The following is a 22,802-nucleotide window of genomic DNA, read 5'->3' on the forward strand; positions in this document are numbered from 1 at the left end:
GAGCCCTCCACTACAGCACCTCTTCCTTCCTTTTTTCTCTCAGTTCCTCCTTTATCCCTTCCCTTACGGTGCAGTGAGATGTTAGACTCGCCGAGATGTGAGACAGATGCTGTGCCATTTTCCTTTCCCCAAACACCAATGTGATGGAATTGCAAAATATACAAGATATTATAGAGCTGTAGTTTCTACTTTCATATGCAACACCGGCAGAGGAATATATGGTAGAGTGAGGGTAAGTGGGCGGTTTCTTGACTCTCAAAAAGTGATCAAGGGAAAGGAGAGCCTCGGGGTTTTTGCCACCATTTCAATGAGCGGTCTTGTCTTCACCCAGACGGACGTGGACTGGTTGCGCCCCCCCCCCCCCCCGGCCTTATTTTCTTGTTCTCTTCTCGTCATGTTTTTGGCTATGATGTCCGACAGACGGTTTTTTCTTCGCTACCTTCTCGATATTGAGAGTTTCAACAGCAGCACTCGCTTGCACAATACTTTTAGGCGAAACGAAAACTGTCGCCCTAGCTTGATTCTTATTAGCTTTCATTCGCTCGTGCTGCTTTTGTTTTGCAGTTCTTTGAACAAGCGAAAAGGTGGCAATACTCAAAAACATTCTATTTTAGATCCCTTTGATCCCTCATGCCTTAGGTGACATCAAGACTGCCGGATTCGAGGCACTCGAACTATTAAGCAGATAAGGGAATGGAAAGAGGTGCTCGTTATGACATAAACGATGGAAGACAGCAGTCACCGAAACCAAAGAGCATAGGGGATGCCTTTTTTTATTAATATTGTAGTTTTTATCAATGGGAGATTGATAAAAGCAGAAGAAAAACAACCAAAACAAGCACATTCGGAAGTCGTGGGATCCGAAGCCACGACCTCTAAATTTCGCGTCCGGTGCTCTACCAACTGAGCTACGACGACAGGGCCTTGAATCTAGGAGTGTTGATGCCATAGGTTGCATAAGAGGGTTCTCACACAGCTTCTGCCCTGACCGTTCGACTGCATTCCTACGTGGTACTCGCGGTAATAACAGGACATTCTACGTCCACCACACCGCTATGGACAAGGGTGTCCCTGGTGAACACTCTCAAGGTTCACTTACACTGCACATAAATGCCGTCAAAAGCAGCTGATTAGTCAGCCATCACCGCAGTTCAGATGGTAGAAAACCGGACGTGAATTTCGGAGGTCGTAGGTTCGGATCCCAGTGGTGGCACGTGATTGTTTTTCTTCTGCTTTTATTAATCTCCCATTGATAAAACTACACAATTAAAAAGGACATCCCTTATGCTCCTTGGTTTCGGTGACTGTTGGCTTCCATCGTTTAAGTTGGAACTGTACGTCCAGCCTAACAAAAAGGGTGCGGCCAATTTGGTTGCCACCTCCTTACCGCTATTGAAAATCGCCGCGACATTTCATCACTGTCGGCACAAAACAGTCGTTTTTGGTACAAATTGAAATACTAAATATCATTTTGGATATCTCCTTGGGTGTCAAAGGCATCACCATGCCTGATGCTATGCATATAAAAAATAAAAACCGCATGGTTGATTTGCGACGCAGGGCTCCTTCAAGTACAGTCGAGAACAAAAGTCTCTGGACCACGTGCTGCGCTAAGCCCATAGCTCTATTATTAGCCGGCGGCTGGAGGCCACACATGTGGAGTTGAAAGTCAAAAGCCCATTCTTTCGCCTCCGAAAGTGCAGTCTCCAGCCGGTGGCTAATAATAGAGCTATGGGCTTCCTTTGCGGAGCACGTGGTCAGGAGACTTTTGTCCCCTACTGTACATGATGGAAAGAACTTCTGCCATTATTTAAATGCGCACTTGGCTTTCGCTTTGTTTCTGGGCTTGAGCTGAGCTGGTGCAGTTCAAAAGCTGGGCCAAATTGGTCAGGTTTTCGTGTGGGTTCGGCCCAATCAAAAAATTACAGCCAGAGCAGAGCTCTACAATGCACACACACCCGGCCACAGAAAAAAACCTAAGCTTGCAATGCAGTACTCGAGATCCCCTCTTACGCTAGCTATTGCCGAGAAGCAGACTTCCAGCAGCAAGTGTTGTAATTCTGCGTATATGAGCTCAAGCCATGTAAGGAGCATGACAAGAGAAATCTACGTTTTCAGCAGTGGCAATGCGAAATTCGATCAAAGGATCTGAAAAAACTCACTGCAGCTTATTGAAAACTAAACGTTTAGAAAGATTTGCCTGTCCGGTTGGATTTGAAGACAATAAACTGCACATCTCTCACCAAAAACTTTAATTTCAAACCCAACGTTTTGAAGCTGGCTTGGCTCCTTCATCAGGGGTGACTGGGGCAGTAGCTAGCGCCTTTTAAGTATGGAGAGGAGGAGGGGGTCAAGGGAATGAAAGCTGTGATGTGAAAGGCATGGGGGAGGGAGAGGAAAGGGGGGGGGGGGGGGGTTAAGGCTGTTAGTCACGTTGTTGCACTGTGGGGAGGCGGTCATGGCAACTTTTTTTCGTTGAGTTGAAGAGCGAAGTCCCTGGGCATATACTCGGGGCAGGTTTCCTTTTGTGCGGTTGATGTTGTTCCGCGTGGTTTGGATGTGCCAGGATTCGAGAAGGAGCCTTTTGTAGTAATTTGTTTCAGTTCCCAGGATGCTGGTTTCGTCGAAGTTGATTTTGTGGTCTGAGTCTTCGGAATGTTCGGCTACAGGATTGCGCTCTCTTGCGAAGTTGTGGACGTCACTTTTATGTTGCCGAATTCTTTCTTTGAGCTTTTTGGTTTCGCCGATGTAGCTTGCGTCGTAGTCGGCTCCAAGGAATTTTGTAGACAATGCCTTGGGCTCTTTTCTCTCAGCGGCCGGTCTTTGGGAACAGGTAGGCAAAGCGCAACGGTGGGCTTGTGCGCAACCTGGAGACCCCCTTTGTTCAGGATCGCCCGAATCCTGCTAATACTCAGAAAACAAAAAACAGTGTTCAGCTCTAGGGGAAAAAGTTTAAACTACAACGAAATCACCTTGTATATAAACAATGAGCTGACACAACATGTAACAAGTTACAAAATACCTAGGCATCCATTTCGATTCCGACATGCACTGGAGAAATCGCATAAAACAAGTTTGTTCAAAATTTGCATATGGACTGTCTTGAAAGCGTGAGAATGTTTTGTTTATCCTATTCTACATATAGTACTATATTTTGCTTTTATACACAATCAATTAAGTTACTGCATAGAATCTTGGGGTAACACATACCCCACATATCTTGAACCTATAATTTGACAACAAAAGAGAGCGCTACGAATTATCAAATATTCCAAATACACTTGCCCTAGCAAGCCACTTTTTCAGACAGCCCACATTTTACCATTACATTCCATTTATACTTTGAAAGCAGCACAGACAATTCATAATATACCGCAACCAATGAGCCGTTTCACCTTAGTATCTTTACAACTCCTAAAATGTACACTAGAGCTGCAAGTTCAAATCATTTTAACTTACCAATATGCCGCATTGCATATGGGAAAACGCTAATTGAGTTCAACAGTGCACCAATATGGAATAGCATTCTTAATGATTTTAAAATTAAAAGTAATTTTTCACCATTCCTCAAGATGTTCTTCCCGAGTCTAATTTTGAGGATGGTTGGGTGTGTAAATTTTCGGCCAAAATTATTCTGTTAAGGTTATGTATAAAGAACGTCCGCATGAACAACAAATGTATATATGGACATATTTTTAATGAAACTGATGCACAAAGAGTATGGTGCGAGTTCATTGTTTAGAATTTATTTATGTGAGAAGTGTTCCCTCCACCTGCTGCATTTGCAAGGTATCTTTGTGATGGACCTGACACTAGCCTTGGCTATGGGTCCTGCGCCTTTGTACATAGTTCCACTGTACTTATTATTAGTTTGTTATTTGCTTCATTGTCCTAAGCTGACTGCCATTTTTTCCTTACTTTACGATGTACTAAGTTCATGCAATCTTTAAAGGGAATATTTACTTGTTTTATTTGCTTGCCAAGAGCTTGAGCAGCACAGAGGTCTGCTCTCTCGCCTTCAATTCCAACATGACTCGGTACCCAGCAGAGTTTTATGCTTTGGCCTTGAGCTGTTGCTGTTTTAATGATGTGTATGATGTCACCAAGCATAGGAGTGTTAGCATTTCTAGAGTGGAGAGCAGTAAGTACACTAAGGGATAATGTGTTAATAATCCTGTTTGTGAGATTCTCGTTGACTATTTTTCTTACTGATATGCACACAGCGTAACATTTGGCTGTGAAGATAGGTGCATTCATAATGGTGGTTCAACAGCGCAAACACACACAGACCAAGAAAGAGACAAGACACACAAACCAGCTCTGAACTTACAACTGAAGTTTTATTAGGAGGAAGCACGTCATATATACACACACGGAAAAAAAACAGCGCACATGAGCAATGTCAACAAATGCCTAGTGCTGGTAAAAGGTAAAACCACTTTAAAAGCACGTGTGCATCCGCAGAACTGCTACCCACTATGTAGTATATCCATTTCTCAAAGAGATAATGTAAGAGATTGCATACACACGCACCCTTTATTTTTTCTGATAATATGAAAGGCTTCAGCTACTTCTCTAGTGTGCTGGGCAGAATGAACGAACAACACATCACTGGCATCAAAAAATGGCGTGCATTTACACGTGGAACAATGCTTCGCTAAGTTAGTTTCTTTCTTTCTTACAGAATTAGCGCACTCCATGAGCCGCACGTTAACGCTGCGGCCAGTCGGGCCTATGTAGGTAAGGCCACAGGACAGCGGGATTTGATATACTATGCCAGTCTTACAGGGAACATATCTATTTTCATGATTTATGTTGCAAGCATTCCTTTTGTCATTTTTTGCGAGCACTAAAAGAACATGAACAAACACGGAAGAGCACTCGTCCATGTAAGCATTTCTTTTGCGCCCCCTCATGCCTTCTTTGAACCACCGCTCTCACTCTTTCTAGTTTGTTAGGAGCGGAAAACAGAACTTTCACCCCATGCTTGCTCTCCACTCTCTTAATCCGGTGCGGCAGCGTGTGAACATATGGCATAACCATTGCCTTTCTTCTCCCTTCTTACGAACCCCTTTCCAGCCCTAAGGTACTTTCAGACGATTTCAGTGCACAGAGGACTTTGTCTGCACACAAGACGAGACCTGAGTCTGGGAAGCCAGCTTGCCTACATCTGTCTGCCTGGGCTAAGAGACTGGGCATCATTTTATGACAAGATTTCTTCACTGCCACGCCTAAGCATTCCGTAACGATGCCATTTTTTACAAGCTTTGAATGAAAGGACCTGTAATTCAAAAGGGGTTACATAGCGGGTAGCGGTTCTGTGGATGCACATGTGCTTTTAAAGCGGTTTTACCTTTTACCAGCACTAGGAGTTCGTTGACACTGCGCATGTGTGCTGTTTTTTCGTGTGTGTATATATGACGTACTTCTTCCTAATAAAAAATCAGCAGTAAGTTCAGCGCTGGTTTGTGTATCTTGCTTTTTCTTGGTCTGTGCGTTTGTGCTGTTGAACCACCATTATGAATCAACATTGACTAACCCAGTCTGCAGTTCTTCTAAAGATGTAAAACCCCCTACAGGGGGTCTTTAAGGAAATAAAAATGAAATGAAAGATAGATGCACACTGTGGAGGCCTTACTATTTCCTTCTCATTTCCTCATACTACTGCAATTCCTATGTAAGCATCTATTTTTTAATCATCAGTATAAAAGTCAGTGAAACCACTGTATTTTCCCCTAGTGCAAGAAATTCTTGTGCTATATGTTGATTCATAACAGTGCAACAGACGGGACAGAGAAGAAGGGACACAACACAGAGCGCTGGCTCACAACTAAAACTTTTATTGGCCGCCAGCCAGTATAAATACTGCCCTGGTGGCCGGAAACGATACAAGCACGCTTGACTTGCGCGAGATTCAAAATCGCCAGTACATCAGGCACGTGTCAACAGGCAGGTATCATACGTGGGAAATAATGTCACCGCTACAGCAGGCACAAGTTAGCATTCACAGTCAAGGTAATGATTTTCCTTATCTGACAGTGCTACAGAGGGAGTACTGATACATTGCTTAGAGGTCCTAGCTATCAGGTGGGCTTCTATTATTTCCCTAGCTAGCGAGTCGTGGTTCTTTGCTATCACAGATCATTCCTTATAGAGTGGTAAATAGACTTTAGTATCATCGTCTTCATCATCTTCATCGCCTCTGTAGTTAGTGTTTTGCTACGTGGCCTGTGATGGCGACACGAGAGACATTACATTCGTGCTCCTTTAATCTTTCACTAACACATCGGCCAGTTTAGCCGATGTAACACTTGCCACATAAAAGCGGCAGAGAATAAATTACTCCTTCCTGGAAAGGCACGAATTGTTTGCGTGCCTTATCAAGCAGCTGCGTGGTTCTCTTTCCACTGAATTTACTTTTTTGATCAGGCTAGACAGTGGCTTAGGCGCCAAGAAGACAACTTCAACACCAGCATGTTTCCCAATTCTTTTCAAGTTGTGCGAGACTTCGTGCAGATACGGTACCACGGCAATCTTTCTTTTCTTCTTCTCTTGTCTCATTTCACCTACCTTATCGAATCTGAACTTTTTCTGCAGTTTTTCTGCAACGGAACCTAAAACTTCTGCTTCTGTCAGGCAGTTTAGTTGGTTGCAGAAGCTGTGCTCCAACCTGTGCATACACGATTTCTTTACACCATTGTAAAGCACAGAATAAGCAATTGCTCTCTTCACCAGCTTTGGATGAGCTGATGAAAACGGCAAGACTGGCTTAGCACCACGGGGCTCAAAGCCCAACAAACATGGGATGAAGTGAAATGAAGCGAAAGATCTAAAAACCTAATAAAGTCATTCACTGCACTTCATGTGTTAAAATCAATGGATTAAGTCACTCTGAAAATACCGAAAACATGTCATGCGATTGCTGCCCAAAATCGAGGTTGTCACAGTGTAAAAACACGAAGTAGTTGTCCACAAATCTAAAAATGCGACAAACACTGGGCCTGTCAAAACGCTCTTTCAACATTCTGTCGCATGTAGCCAGGAACACATCGCTAAGAACACATTGGTTCTTAACTCATCGGTTAAGAACATATGTCGCCATGACAGGCCACGTAGCAAAGCACTGTAGACACTACAAGACGACAAAGATGATGATGATACTAAAGTCTGTTTTCCGCTGTATAAGGAATGCTCTGTGATAGCAAATAACTGCGACTCACTAGCAAGAGAAATAATAGAAGCCCACCTTACAGCTAGGACCTCAGATGAATGTATCAGTACTCCCTCTGTAGCGCTGTCAGATAAGGAAAATCGTGACCTTGACTGTGAATGCTAACTTGTGCCTGCTGTAGCGGTGACATTATTTCCCACGAATGACACCTGCCTGATGTACTGGCGATTTTGAATATCACGCAAGTCAAGCGTGCTTGTATCCTTTCCGGCCACCAAGGCAGTATTTATACTGGCTGGCGGCCAATAAACGTTTTAGCTGTGAGTCAGCGCTCTGTGTTGCGTCCCTTCTTCTCTGTCCCATCTGTCGCGCTGTTATGGATCACCGTGAACACCAACTCGCCCAACAACGGGTATTGCTATATGTTGTTGCGGAGTTTGCTTTTTGTGGAACTACGTAAAAGTGAAATCTCAGATTGCACGAAAAATGTACCATGGGGGCAGTGGATCTTGTCTTCGTGCAATGCCAGGTAATGTGTTTAATATGCCTAGATTCTGGCACATCTCTTCAAAACGCAAGAGCAGTAGCCCGGTAGTTTGTGGTTTGTTGTTAAATAGTGTTCTAGATGGGCGCTTTATAACTGGTGACAGATATGTTTTGGTACAGAAAGAATATTTAGAATGTATGAACACGTGAGCATGCTTCTTTTGTCTGCAAGTGGTGGTTCATTGGTTTCAACATACAGGCTGTTTATGGGTGACGTCCTGCATGCACCAGTTGAAAGATGCAAACCTAAATTGTGTACTGGGCCTAGTCATTTTCAAGTAAGACGGCCTTGCTTAACCATATACTATACTACCATAGCCTAAGCAGGATCATACCACAGAGCGATAAATATGTAGAAGGCTTGCCCTTTCAGAACCCCAGTGTTTATGTGAAAGGACTTTGAATATGTTCAGTGATCCGGAAGCTTTCTTTTTTAACGCATTTATGTGAGGCAGGAAAGTGAATTTTCTGTCAAATGTTATGCCTAGAAATTTGTGTTCATTTTATACGGGTAACTCAGCTTCGTTCAGGTGTATGGTGGGATCTATCTGCATGCCTCATCTGAGCGAGAAAACAATGGAGAAAACCGGAAACCATTTCTGTCTGCCCATGTGGCCAGTTTATTTATTGTTAATTGTATTGTCTTTCACATGTTGATATGGTGGAGGATGTACAAGCTATTTGGAGATTGTCTGCACAGACTGAATACATAATGGACCTTGGGATTAATTCATTTTTACAGTAAAAAGAGTTGTTCTTAAAACACACTCCTGAATAAAATTCCTCGAAAAGGTTGAGCCTAGGCGCACATGGAATGAACGGTTAGACAAGAATTCTTTTAGGCAGTTCAACATCCCGCCGTGCATGCCAAGCTCAGCCAGGTCCTGAAGAATCCCAATCCTCCAGTTTGTGTCATATGCTTTTTCTAAATCGAAAAAAAAAAACAGCAAGACAGTGTTGTTGGTGTACAAAGGCTTCACAGAGAGTATTTTCAAGACGAACCAGCTGGCTGGTTGTGGAGCGTGCTTTTTTGACACCACAATGATGGATGTCAAGGAGCTCGCCGGATTCAAGGACAAAAGTCCATCTTATATTTACGACGTTTTCAAAGGATTTGGCGAGGCAACTGGTAAGGGCTATTAGTCTATAACTGCTAAGAGTGGTTGGTGGCTACTCGGATTTAAGAAGCGGTGCAATAACAGCTTTTTTCCAGGCTTCGGGTATTTTCCCCCATACCCAAACTTCGTTAAAAAACCCCAAAAGTGCCTTTACGGCAGGTTCAGAGAGATGGGCCAGCTTGTGGTAATGTATTTGTTCTGGGCCAAGTGCAGTCTGCTTACTGGAGGAAAGTACTGTATGGATTTTTTGAACTGTGATTAAATTATTGTAGGGTTCATTTGCACCACAACCTGTCAGCTGTCTTTGCTTCTCTGCTGTGTTTTTGTATTCTATAAATGAATCTGTGTAGTGGGATGAACTGGAAACTGTATAAAAATATTTATCTAAAATACCTGGCTGTTCTTCTATACTTGTCTGTATACCAGGGACTGTCAGAAGGGGAACTGTGAATGGGAAGTAGCTGCCAGTAGCTCCCACATGTGTTTTGATTTTGTTGAGATGACACGTAATTTTGCCAAGAAGTTTTTTGGCACTGGGGCAGATACATCCGACTTTCACTTTCGCTTTTTTAAAGTTGATTAAACTCTCCTGCGTTGGATACCTATGGAATATTCCCCTAGCTTTGTGTTGTGTCTTTTTAGCTTCTCTACATTCTTGTGTATACCATACTTTGTGATTCCGTTTTACTGCTCCAGAGGACTGAGGGGTGACTAGGCGTGCAGCGGTAATAATACAGTTTGTGAATAGTTCGCTAAATTTGTCTACATTTAGGTTGCCGATAACTATTTTTTTCTAGGCTGGCCTTTTCTTGGAACAGTGCCCAGACTACTAAAGCTGCTATCATCGCGGTTTTGTTGGAATGACTTCTGGTGAAGATGTTAAGTTGATTAGTACAGGTAGGTGACCACTTCCGTATGGGTTATCTAGGACATCCGATTTGAAATCGATGGCAAACTAAAAGATATATCTACACAGCTCATTTTTCCTGAGCTAGGAGAACAATAAGTTGGTTTTCCAGTGTTTAGTAGGCAAAGGTTATTACACAGTATAAAATCCTGAATGATTTGTCCCCTAGTGTCAGTTTTTTCACAACCCCAAAACCTGGAGTATGCATTAAAATCTTCTAATATTAAATATGGCTCTGGCAGCTGCTTTAAAAGGTTTTCCAATTCATGAATGGTTATGTTAAGATGTGGCTCCAGGTACACACAGCACAATGTAATTGTTTTAAATGTTTGTAAGATGGCTGCCACAGCTTCTAATCTAGTTTAAGCGCGTGTTCACGAGCTGCAACTCCATTTTTAAAGATGATGGCAACGCCACCCGAAAGCCAGCTCGCCTGCTCTCGGTCGCAGCGGAAGATATAATAGTTTTTGAGAATTTTTTTGTGTTAAGAGCATAAGTTTGTCTCTTGCAAATACAACACCACAGGCAAGTGTGTGGCTAGCATGTCTTTTATGTCGTTTAGGTTATGTAGAAGTCCCCGGCAGTTCCAGTGTATTAAAGCCATCTTAGTGAAACAACTAAGTTGTGTTTTCGGGCGACTTGATTCGGGGCTTCTCTCTTTTATGCCGATCCAAGGAGCCCCGCCGTCCTTCCGACGTTGACGGTACAGGACTGCCTTAACTAGTGCCCATCACATCCTCGGATACGCTGGACGCCCGTGCAGGCTGTTTTCGTGTTGGGCCTCTCTGTGTGGGGAGGGGCCTTGGGGCCCGCTGACCTGGAGGACTGCGCAGCCTGCTTTGTGGGCAATGGTGCAGCACTAGCTGCTACTACCTGGAGCACGGGTCGCCCTGCTCCAAGCTCACTATGTGTGACCTGGGCCACTGTGGTGCCGTGCCCAGCTGCACCAAAGCGGAGAAGCTAGATTTGTGCATCAAAGAAACTTGCTTCCATGCTTCCCTGAAGGATATGTTTTGTTTTACTTTGGTTGTGACAATTTCTCGTTTCCATACAGGGCATGCACATGAGTACGCTGGGTGGCTGCCCCCACATTTTGCACACAGGTGTTATTCAACTGTACAGTTATCAGTGTCATATTCACGTGAAGCCCATTTCGCACATGTCATTTGGGCTCGGCAGCTCTAAGAGCTGTGCCCGTAGTGTTGGCACTTAAAGCAGCGCCGAGGGTTTGGTATGTACTGCTCGAGTTGAAGTTTCATGTAGCCGATCTCTGTGGATTCTGGGAGTATGCTTGATGCGAATGTCAGGAGGACTATGTGTTTCGTGGCTATTTCTTTGTCGTCTCTCCTCAGTTTTATTCTATAGACATTGGTCACATTTCGTTCTTTCAGTCCTTCAAGAAGTTCTTCTGTTACATGCCTAAGGTCGTCGTCTGAGATAACTCCTCGCACTGTGTTCAAGGATCGGTGTGGGCTGACTGTCACAGGTGTGTCTCCAAAAGATGTTATTTCTGCTAACTTTTCATGCTGGTGGTTGTACAGGAGCTCTAGTAGGAGGTTGCCATTTGCTAGTTCTTTAACTTATAACCCTGGCCTTTGCTATCTGTGAGAGTTCTGGTTACAAGAAATGGTAAAATTAGCCTAGCAGTTTTTTCTGCGTCTTCAGAGTGCACTATATAGAACTGTGGGAAACTGGTTGATTTTTTTAGGAAGAATTTTTCTGTCTCAGTGCACCCTGTCTTTCTAGGGAGATCAGTGTAAACAAAATGGGAAGCCATAAAAAATGTTTGGTGTCCGACAACAGTGCCAGAACGTCCACCACGGAGCCCAACATGGGGACAGGACAGGAGCCTTTAAAAAGCCCTGCCCACGCCAGCTGTAAACCACCACTATAGCGCAATGTGGCGTAACAAAGGTTTGTCAGCCACACAAGGTTAACCCTAGCTGCCAGGAAGACAGAAAAACCAAGAAACAAAGAGAAGATGGGAGAGTTGTAAGAAAGGGATAGGAAAGTGAAAGATGGGAGGAGAGGATAGGAAATGGCGACTGCCGATTTCCCCTGGTCGGGTCAGGCTGGAGGTGCCGTCTACAGGAAGCGGGGGCCAAAGTGGTGTGTTTCCTCTGCCGAGGGGCCGTAAGGGTCAAAACGCTCGGCATTGGCTCAACCACCAGGATCCCCTTTTCCCTGGACATGGCTGAGCAACACACGGCTAAGCGCGGGTGCTCGGGTCCGTGGTGACTCTCTGTTCACCATCATACCCCTGCAGGAATGTCCCTGCAGATGCTCAGGAACCTGTGGTGTCACAACTCACCTACATCTGCACGCTGCAGATGCCCCTGCAGGGGCATTTCAAAAACTAATGTGCCCTGTAAAATCGTGGAACACATCGCCTACTCACCAGTTAAACTTCTTGGACTCAAATGAATTTTTTTCATCCTTCACAACACAAGTTTGTAAGGGCTTCTTTTGTGAAACCCAAGTGCAGTAGACTCTCGTTAATTCAGACTTCAAGGGACCAGAGATTTTGGTTTGAATTATCAGAAGTGCACCTTTGTGCTCCATGATGGAACTTTATATCGCCGCAGCCTTAATCCGACTGGCCCCGACGTCCTACTCGTTGTGCCCAAGCACCTTTGTCCTGCTCTCCTCGAAGAGCTGCATGATCTCCCCACTGCTGGCCACTTGGGTGTATCGCGTACCCACGACCGCGTGCGTCATCGCTTCTTTTGGCCCCATCTCTACTGCGCCGTACAAAGCTATGTTGCTACCTGAGATTCTGGCCCACACCGGAAACGCCCTGCCACTCTCCCAGCTGGCCCGCTTCAACCCCTTGATGTGCCCCCCGAACCTTTCTACCGTGTCGGCTTGGACCTTCTGGGTCTGCTTCCGGAACCCGCCTCCGGCAACAGATGGGCTGCAGTTGCCACGGGCTATGCTGCCCATTACTCGATCACGCGGGCACTGCCAACCAATACTGCTACCGATGTTGCAGACTCTGCTGTGCAACGTCATCTTACATCATGGTGCTCCCCGCCAATTTCTTACCGACTGCAGCCGCTGCTTTCTCTCCAAGGTTGTCGCCGACATTGTTCGTTCCTGCTCTACTAAGCACAAGCTCACCACCACCTATCACCCACAGACAAACGGCCTTACCAAAAGCCTTCACCGCACTTTGACCGATATGCTCGCCATGTACATTTCTCCTGATCACCGCGACTGGGTCCTCGCTCTCCCCTATGTTACGTTCGCGTACACCTCCTCCCACCATGATACTGCTGGCTACTCCCCGTTTTACCTTTTATACGGCTGCAAGCCCCAATTGCCTTTGAACACGGTGCTGCCTACTCCTGTTGCGCCACCATCTGAATACGCCCACGACAACATTGCCCATACAACCACGCCCGTCAACTTGCCCACTCCCGACTACTCGACTTGCAGGCCTCCCAGCAAGAGTTCCACAAGCACCGTCACCGCATAGTCTCTTTCTCTCCTGGCTCCCTCATCTTGCTTTGGTCCCCATCTCGGCGCGTCGGCTTCTCGGAAAAACTTCTATCCCATTATGTTGGCCCATACTGTGTCCTGCGCCAGGTCACTGCCGTCACTTACGGGATTGTTCCGGCCCTCGCAGACGCCACCTCCCGCCCACTTCAAAGTGACGTCCACGTCTCTCGCCTGAAACCCTACATCTCGCCGTGCCCAGCTGTTCCCTCAAGCACACCGTGATGGTGTTCTTCCGGCCGGAGGGCCATGCACCGGATAATCCCTGGGCAGACGACGTAGATGAAGTGCCTGGGTGGTGTGCGCGCTTTGTCCAGTACTCCCTGTGATCTGTGCCCTGGTCGTCCTTGCACATGACTAACCTTCAGGCAACGTAAAACGTAACATCTTTGTCAAAGACTGAATGCAATTTGCTGTATCGTAAAATGTAACATCTTTATAGAAGACTGAGTGCAATTTGCTGTATCAATATCTATATGTATACAAATAGTACTTTGGATCTATTTCTCTATGCAAATGTAGCTAAATGCTTTAACACAACATAAAATATCCATGAACAGCAGTGATAAGTTGGTTTACTCAGGTGTGGTCGAGAAAAGTTATCAGTAATGCGTTGGTTTTGCAATAGAGTAAAAACCTCAAGGGACGAAAAAAAAGGTCCGAATTATCCGAGAGTCGAAAAGTCAAATGGCTACAAAAAAATACCCTGAAACTGTTTTACACTGCGGCAAATTTAGTGGATGAAAAAATACACTGGTTTTGAGTGAAAAACTGTGCGGCAGTGACGATCTTTTCCGATTCTGTCATTTTGTAGTGCCTGCCCACTGTCAGCAATACCAAAGTGGAACTGCTCCAAAACAGTAAGGCCTTAAGCGGCCTACTTGACAGTGCTATGCAGTAGCGGTAGAGCCTCCTCACACGCGGCGGTGTCCATGCAAGAAGGCTTCACCATACAACGAGCAGCTCGTAATGAGGGTGCATTATCGACGCACAGGACCACATGGATGGACATGAGGGGAAGTCCCATTTGCGCCGGAACAGTGAGGCACTTTCTGGAAGGGAAAAAAAAAAACAAGAACAGCGCCGCGCCAATTAGCATCCTAATTGGCACGCAGTTGGCCTTACTTTGCTGACGCACATCCAGCAACTGCAATCGTCGCGGGATGGTAGCGCAGCTCGGAAAACGAAACTATGCCGCGACGGCGCAACTCCGGTCGACGCAGCCGCGTTGGAGCAAAACGGTTGGAGGGCATTCATTTCAAGCAGCGCCGTAAACATGACTCACGCGACCTCGGTCACCACTCTTTAGCACTCTGGGAGTGCAACAGCAAGACAAAAAGTTTGAATTAACCAAATTTAAGAGAAATCGCAGTAGGAATTAAGCGGTTTTAAAATCCTTTAAAAATGTAGCCAGCCAACCAAAATTTTGAAATTTGTTTGAATTAATCGAAAGTATGAATCATCCGAGTTTGAATTATCGCGAGTCTACTGTATCGCTTTTCCTTCAAGACTTGTACATTATTCTTGACCACGAAATCCACACCAACACCATCTTTCTAGCTTTTGCAAAAGCTTTTGACAAGGCTCCTCACCACCTCCTATTACGAAACTTGCGCAGCTAAACCTACATTCTGATGTGCTTAAATGGGCTGAAGGATTTCTAAGTCATCGCTTTCATTCAGTGTTTTAACAGCCACCAATCTAAATTCCTCCCAGTTGCCTCAGGCGTTCCACAAAGGCCTGTCCACGGTCCCCTCTCATTAATATACATTAACGAGTTACCCATGCATGTTTCCCATAGAATTTGAATGTTCACTGATGATTGTGTCATTTATTGCACCATGGTAACTGTCATGATCAGAACACTCTTTAGACAGATCTTAGCAGCATGCTAAATTGGTGCAATAATTGGCTAATGTCCCTCAATCCTACTAAATGTAAACTCATGTCCTCCTCACGTTGTTAAAAAACCATATCGCTTTCATTATTCCGTTTTCAACAAACCAGCTGAGCCAGTACAATCATATAAATATCTAGGAGTCACCCTCTCTTCCAACTTATCACGGCGCACTCATATTAGCGATATCATTTCAGCATTGAACAGAACACTATGTTTTCTTAAGCGAGACCTCCATCTTTCTCCATCCCATGTAAAATTACTCGCATATAAATCACTTGCAAGACCCAAATTAGAATATGCATCTGCCATCTGGAGTTTAGCAGGATGCGTTGTTGGGCAAGTTGGTTCATTGCAATAGGAAACATTGGTTGCGCTTTCTAGACAATCACATGTAAGAAGACAGGACAGGTGCAAACTAACAACTGAGTTAGGAGGGTAGATGTGTAGGCCAGTTGGTGAGACATGAAGAAGCTAGACACCGCAGCGGACACGGGACAGAGGACCGCCCTGTGTTATCTTCTTTCTCTGTCCCGTGTCCGCTGCGGTGTCTAGCTCCTTCATGTAACAACTGAGGTTTATTCCAGAAAAAACACTCATACATACCTGCCAAGTTTTACGATTTTGTCGTAAAGTGCCCGATTTCCAGCGTTTTTTTACGAGTATCATAATGTCGCTCTATTTTTACGATTTTTGTTTATTTTTGTCGTGCAGCGGCTGCACACCGTACATTCTGGTTCTGTGTTGGCAACACTGAGGCTTTTGGTGGCTCGCATGGAGGAAAGAAGGAAAAGAGGAGAGGCTGCTACGTCACATTTTTTGAAGCCGGAAGCGAGGGCTCCGCCATGACACTTGGCCGTTTTCTCAGCCAATGGCATGCGAGCGCCGCGAAGATCAACGCGAGCGGCGCGAGCAGACGATTTCGCGCCGCGCCAGGCTGTCGGCACCTGTCAGACACGGCGGAAAGTGAGACTTCTGCTCCCATTGACAACAAAGACGCTGTGATGCCCAGCTGCTGCGTTCCTGGGTGTCGGTCGCGCACGCCAGGACAAGAACCGGGCGTCACTTTCCACACGTAAGTATACTGCATTTTGTTTTCGTATTTAATTGACTGCGTAATGAGTAAAATGCATGCTCGCAGAACATAACGCACGACACGGCGTGAACGTGGTATTCGTACCGCCCCGGCCTTATCGGTGGCTCTTTGTCCGAGTGCAGTGAATAGTATTGTTTTCAAACAGGTTTCCGAAAGATCCAGAGCGAAGGAGGCAGTGGACTGAGGCCGTTAGACCAGGCCAGAGACTGGGAGCCAGCAAAATGGACCTGCGTATGTTCAAAACATTTCCTGCCCGAGCACTTCGATCGGATGTCGCCGCTCGTAGTTCGTATACGTGCGGATGCCGTCCCCCTTCAGGTGAGGAACCACCTTCTATACATTCTCAAGAGATTGGAAAGAAATGCTCTTATTGAGAAGGTGCTTTATTATAACTTGACTGCATAAGCATGCGTTCAATATGATGTTTTAGGTGTTCGTGCAAGAAATAGAATGATTTGTGAATAAATGGCTTTAGCTAGACGTTATGATCAAGTAGCGCGGCTACAGTACTCCCGCACTGATAAAAAGTAATTGTGTCATTATACTCCTAAACTGGCTGCGGTTTATATATGGCTCTGGTGAAATTCTGCTTACTGTACATAATTTATTTATTTATTAGCTTACGCACTCCATCATCACAAGAAAATAAAAAAAAGAGAGCATCGAGCACACCACAGTTTTCCTTGGGGCATCATTTCTATTTAATTATTACTTGTAGTGTGCAAATGTTTGCGTCTAGCAGTAGGCGGTGCATTTTTTGTTGTCATCTCGGCCATAGCACCTGGGAAGTGTCACTGAGAGAGCACTGTAATTCCTTAAAACTATAGTTCGTTTACAAAGGAAATCACAAAGAAGTTCCATAAGGCATAGAGCACCGTACGTATTTGCTCGCGTGATTTGCGCACGTTTTTTCTTTAATTAGGGCTCCAAAAAGAGGGTGCGCAATTTACGCGCAAGCGAGTTATCCGAACACGTCCTAAAAAAAAGGTTGGCACCCCTCGCCCCATGGCAACAAGGTTGACACGTCCCCCCTTCCCCACGCTATAGCTCCCCGCGGGGTGGCATGACATGACGGCACGTGCTTAGCTCAAAGCAATAAACGCGCAAAGATTCAATCGCGAAGTCAGCCGTTGGAGGAGATAACGGGCAATAAAACGGGGCCCTTGCGTGTGGCCCGACTGACTAGCGGCAAACCGTATAGCAAATGGTACGGTAGAGTTTTGGATTCGGGCGCGCGCGCAACTGTTCGTCCGGGACAGCGACCGCCAGCGCGAGCAAGCCGGGTAAACGGCACAGTTCGCACCCGCATACATGCTGGTGGTCTGGCTCAGCATAGTGCGCAAAATGTGCGAGTAGTTTTTTTTTATCGGGTTAAAAGTTTGAAACTTTTTGGGGTGCACAATCTATGTGCGGGCGCAAATTACGCGAGTAAATTCGGTAAATGTCATACACATAAGGAAAAAGGGAAGCATGAGACAAAGAAAAAAAGACACAACACAGGCAGAAAGCTTGGCCAAATGTTTAGGGGAATCATCCCGTTTTCTTTTGCGAAGTTTCTGTGGAAACAATTTATAGCTTTCCTTTAGCCGCATAGCTGCGCTTGGGTGGATGCCAATGAGTATAATTAGCTCCCTTATTATACAGATACGGCAGTTCTGCATATATAATTCCTCATACACATACCATACACACTTCATGGGGTATAGCTGGGTGAGCCTGAGGAGAGACACCGCACTCTCCCTTCTCAAAAATATGGTAGACCTGCTGTACTAACAATGCATTTCTCTGCTGTTGCTTTCTTAAGAAATGGGTGCACTCTCGCCCACTGGCTGTGTTCCATATTGACAGTCTCAGATTGGTACATCTGTCTGTTGAATTACATGCATCTTTTTAGCTAAGGCTGGCGTTCCACTGCGAGCATGTGATGCACCTCATTATTCATTTACAGCAGGAACCCCTTTCACAGCAGCCAGGCGATGGCACAGCTGTTGCTGCCACTGCTCAGCATGGCGCCCAGCAAGCACTAACACAAAGTCACACATCTCCACTGCAACAGGTATTTTCAAACAGCGCTGTTTTGTGACTACTACAGCTATTCAAAGCATCACAGTGGCTGTGTATATGTTGGAGTAGGAGCTACAAACACTGCTTCCTGGCACGGGCTCACCAGAAGATTTATCCGAATCCCATGACACACTAGTCATCATATTTCTTAACCCTTCAGACAGCACTCAAAACAGTCTTAAAGTGTGATGCTCCACCTCCATCTTTCACTAGCTGCTTAAAGCTGAACACCTTGTATGCTTGGTACATGATGTATGCGTTAACAGACAAAGAGGGCAATATCATTAGCAATATGGATAAGATATCAAATAGCCAAAGAGACACAAATCTATGCAGTAGCCAATGCAATCAGAACGTTAATGAGAGAAGCCGTAGCGCACAGCAATGGGACATCCCGTAGCAGTAAGAGAAGAGGAAGTAACGGAAGCCTTAGTAGGAATGAAAAGCGGGAAAGCAGCTGGTGAGGATCAGGTAACAGCAGATTTGTTGAAGGAGGGAGGGGAGATTGTGCTAGTAGAACTAGCCATCCTATATATGCAATGCCTTGTGACCTCGAGAGTACCAGGAGCTTGAAAGAATGCTAACATTATGTTTATAAAGGAGACGTCAAGGACCTGAAGAATTACAGACCGATCAGCTTACTGTTCATTGCCTACTAAGTATTTGCTAAGGTAATCGCTAATAGTCAGGACAACCTTAGGCTTTAATCAACCAAATAATTAGGCAGGCTTTCGTAAAAGATACTCAACAATAGATCATGTTCACGCTATCAGTGAGTCATAGAGGAATGCACAGATTATAACCGACCCCTATATATGGCCTTCACTGATTACGAGAAAGCATTTAACTCAGTGGAAACCTCAACTGTCATGCAGGCACTGCAGAATCAGCGTGTGGAAGAGTGTTATGTGAAAATATTGGAAGATATTTATAACGATTGCACGCCTACCATAGTCCTCCATATAGTCAGCAATAAAATTCCAATAAGGAAGGGTGTCAGGCAGGGAGACACGATCTCGCCAGTGCTATTCACTGCCTGTTTACAGGAGGTATTCCGCGGCCTGAAATGGGAACATTTGGGGATAAGAGTTAATGGAGAATACCTGAGTAATTTGCGATTCGCTGATGACATTGCCTTGCTAAGCCACTCAGGACAAGAACTGCAAAGCATGATCAATGAGTTAGACAGGCAGAGCAGAATGGTGGGGCTAAAAAATAATATGCAGAAAACCAAAGTAGAAACAGCAGTTCGCAATTGGTAGCGAGGTGCTGGAAGTAGTAAGAGAATATGCCTACTTAGGGCAGGTAGTGACCGCTAATACAGATCATGAAAGGGAAATAACTAGAAGAATAAGAATGGGTGGAGCGCATATGGCAGGTTCTCCCAGATCATAAATGGCAGTTTACCATTATCCCTCAAGAGAAAAGTCTACGACAGCTGTATCTTACCGGTACTCATCTATGGGGCAGAAATGTGGAGGCTAATAAAGAGGGTTCAGCTTAAGTTAAGGACAACACAGTGAGCTATGGATAGGAAAATGACAGGTGTAACGTTAAGAAACCAGAAGTAGGCAGAGTGGATGAGGGAACAAACGTGGGTTAATGACATCCTAGTTGAAATCAAGAGGAAGAAGTGGGCTTGGGCAGGGCACGTAATGCAAAGGCAAGATAACCGCTGGTCCTTAAGGGTAACAGAGTGGATTCCAAGAGAAGGCAAGCGTAGCAGGGGGCGGCAGGAAGTTAGGTGGGCGGGTGAGATTAAGGAGTTTGCGGGAATGCGGTGGCCGCAGCTGGCAAAGGACAGGGTTAATTGGAGACATGGGAGAGGCCTTCACCCTTCAGTGGGCGTAGTCAGGCTGATGATGACGATGATTACATTCCTGCAGAATAAATTTTTTTTTTACAGGCACCTATGGGTGTCGCTGAAAGCCAGGAGACTTTGGCAGGCCCATCACAACAGGTATTTTACAATATGCCATTTTGTGACTGCATCAATTCGAAGAACAACAGTGTCTGCGTTTATGTCGCAGCACGAGCGACCAAAAACAGATTTCTGTAACAGAATGCATCCTGGCACTGGCTCAGAGGAAGTTTTCTCTGAATCGCCTCAACACATTAGTCATTTTTTATAATCCTTTTGACAGAACTGAAAACACAGCCTAGCAGTGGGATGCTTTTCTATTTTTCAGTAGTTGCTTAGAACTGAATACATCTTATGCTTTGGTAGAAGCATATTTCTCAAGAATAAAATTTTTTTTCACAGGCACCTATGGATGTCACTGAAAGCCAGGAAACTTTACCAGGCCCATCACAACAGGTATGTTACGATATACCATTTTGTGACAGCAACTGCTAGAAGATTGACAGTGTCTGAGTTTATCCTCGCAGCACGAGTCACGAAACGGGTGAATTTTTAGGTAAAAGAAAGCTTCCTGGCGCAGGCTCAGAGGAAGTTTTGACCAAGCCACCTCAGCACACCAGTCATATCTTTATTCCTTCAGACATAACTCAAAACGGTCTAGTAGTGTGATGCTTCTCCACTTTTCACTAGGTGCTTAAAACTGAACGCTTGTTATGTCTCGGTACACACACATTTCTCCTGAACAAAATTTTTTTACAGGCATCTATGGATGTGGCCACAATGCTGGACATTCAGCCAGGGCCATCTCAAGCCTTTCAACTTACACCAGTAAGTTTCATATCGTCCTGTGTGGTTTCCATCCAGGTTTATTCACTGCATGAGGTAGGATGTCGTTGCAATTCTGCAATGTAAAGTGCAGTAGAACCTGCAGTTGTTTGTCAGGCCCCATGCTTACAGGAGACAGTAGCAGAGTGCAGTAGGTTCTGCAAAGATCCTTCATATAGGATGGTACCTTTTTGTGGAACCACATAAGCACATTAGTAACTGCCACAATATTCTTTCATGTGCCTTCATTGCTTATGTTCGTTACACAAATCAATATAGTCATCTCGTCAGAGTTCCACTACAAATAATCTGTCAGTACCAAGAAAAATTTGGCTATGCAAGACATACTCCACCAGGTCAGTGATATCTTTTCTACAAAATTTTTTCACGTTATTCCAAACTGGTTTTACTGATTTTGGACAAGGTCATTGACAGCTATGTAGAAAGTATTCGGTGCAAACTGGCATGCGTGCTACATGAAAAATTTGTACTGTCATGTTTTCTTCTTTTTCAGTTGTTCCTTGTATAAGTTTTCATGAAATACTTCTTATATGGGTACATGCCAACCTCTTTAACGTCAGTTCCAGTGGGCATTCAGAAAAGGAGATTGCACGACACAAAATTTAATGCAATAATTTTTAAAGCTGTATGTATTCACGCTTCTACACAGTTGTGCTATTAACCCTGCTTTATTTCTGCAACACTTTGAGTGTATAATAAAAATAAAATGTGTAGACATATAACATTACCTTAACATGCTATGTGATATGAGTTTAACAATGTGCGAGCGTTTTTCTTTTGCAGTGACATCGAAAGGCATTGAGTACATATGCACTGAAGCTGTTGCGTGGCCTAGTAGTGGGCATGCCGAGTAATTTTGTGATTAGCCTCATGTCCTGCTTTCCTTCTTATCCCTTGATGCATGGCGGAGGAGAACAGGGCAACAGGCATTCTAAGGTGGGCTGCATTACTAAACAGTTTATTTTATGCAGAAACTTCCGACTTTGCCAACCGCCCCAGCCTCTGTTGGGACGCCACGAAGGAGGAGGCCAGCAATGGTAAATGGACCTGTCAAATGTGCCTATTTCTGAAGCAGAATTCAACACCATGAATGTCAAATGCTTGTGCATATGCCAAGAGCGTATTTGATAGCGTGAGTGGCCCATCCACAGCATGCATTATTAGCATAATCTTAAACACAGCATGTGCAGGCACCCAGACTGTGTGAATGGACTTAGCTTGATTTCGCCGTGGCAATTTTTACTAATATCTACTAACTGATCTGCATGGTATATTGTATGCAATGATGAATCAATAAACCAATGAATTTTTAAGTGTGTGAGTGGCCTGCATATCAAGCTGAGGAGCACATTATGGAATCTTCTTCTTGGACACCTCTCCATCTACCAGAGGAGAATCGGTGAGTCACAGCCTCATTTATTGATCTATTCAAGTACCCTAAGGGTCCACTTGGGGCATTACATAGGGGGAGATGGGGGGGACTCAAAGCGGAACAAAATTGTTTCAGAAACAAAAAAAGCAGCGTAGGTACGGCACTCAGGTGCAAGTCGAGAAACATCATTGCCAAGTAAATATTCTTACTAAAATTCACAGAGAAAATAAACAGCAGGTGCGAATTAGTAATCTGAGAAATCAAATTTTGTTACTGAAAGTGTGAGGAATCCATATAAGAAAGTGATCCTGAATGAAATAACAAAGACTCTGTTATCATGGCAATCCTGGAAGGTAAATCATTGCATTCTTTCATCATTAAGGTTACAGGTGAATTTTTGTACTTTTCCATCTGGACAAAAACAGG

At 44.8% G+C, this 22,802-nt stretch overlaps 1 protein-coding gene across 2 annotated transcripts in view; it reads left to right on the forward strand.

The window, feature by feature from the left end:
- LOC144132292 (uncharacterized) overlaps nt 1-22,317 on the forward strand; it is a 45,392-nt gene extending 23,075 nt beyond the window's left edge. The window contains exons 3-11 of one of the 2 annotated variants that reach the window (XM_077664602.1): nt 9,633-9,732; nt 11,134-11,228; nt 15,852-16,212; nt 16,379-16,551; nt 18,182-18,289; nt 20,204-20,257; nt 20,561-20,614; nt 20,918-20,986; nt 21,976-22,317. In XM_077664602.1, coding sequence (XP_077520728.1) covers nt 16,504-16,551; nt 18,182-18,289; nt 20,204-20,257; nt 20,561-20,614; nt 20,918-20,986; nt 21,976-22,074 — 432 coding nt within the window. In that variant the 5' untranslated portion in view covers nt 9,633-9,732; nt 11,134-11,228; nt 15,852-16,212; nt 16,379-16,503 and the 3' untranslated portion in view covers nt 22,075-22,317. Of the gene's footprint in view, nt 1-5,079; nt 5,429-9,632; nt 9,733-11,133; nt 11,229-15,851; nt 16,213-16,378; nt 16,552-18,181; nt 18,290-20,203; nt 20,258-20,560; nt 20,615-20,917; nt 20,987-21,975 lie in introns of those variants that run through there. The other variant, XR_013314760.1, reaches the window with a different exon arrangement.
- The last annotated feature ends 485 nt before the right edge of the window (nt 22,318-22,802 follow it).

The sequence above is a fragment of the Amblyomma americanum genome, chromosome 5 (genome assembly GCF_052857255.1).
Source record: "Amblyomma americanum isolate KBUSLIRL-KWMA chromosome 5, ASM5285725v1, whole genome shotgun sequence".
In the NCBI taxonomy this organism is placed as follows: domain Eukaryota; kingdom Metazoa; phylum Arthropoda; class Arachnida; order Ixodida; family Ixodidae; genus Amblyomma; species Amblyomma americanum.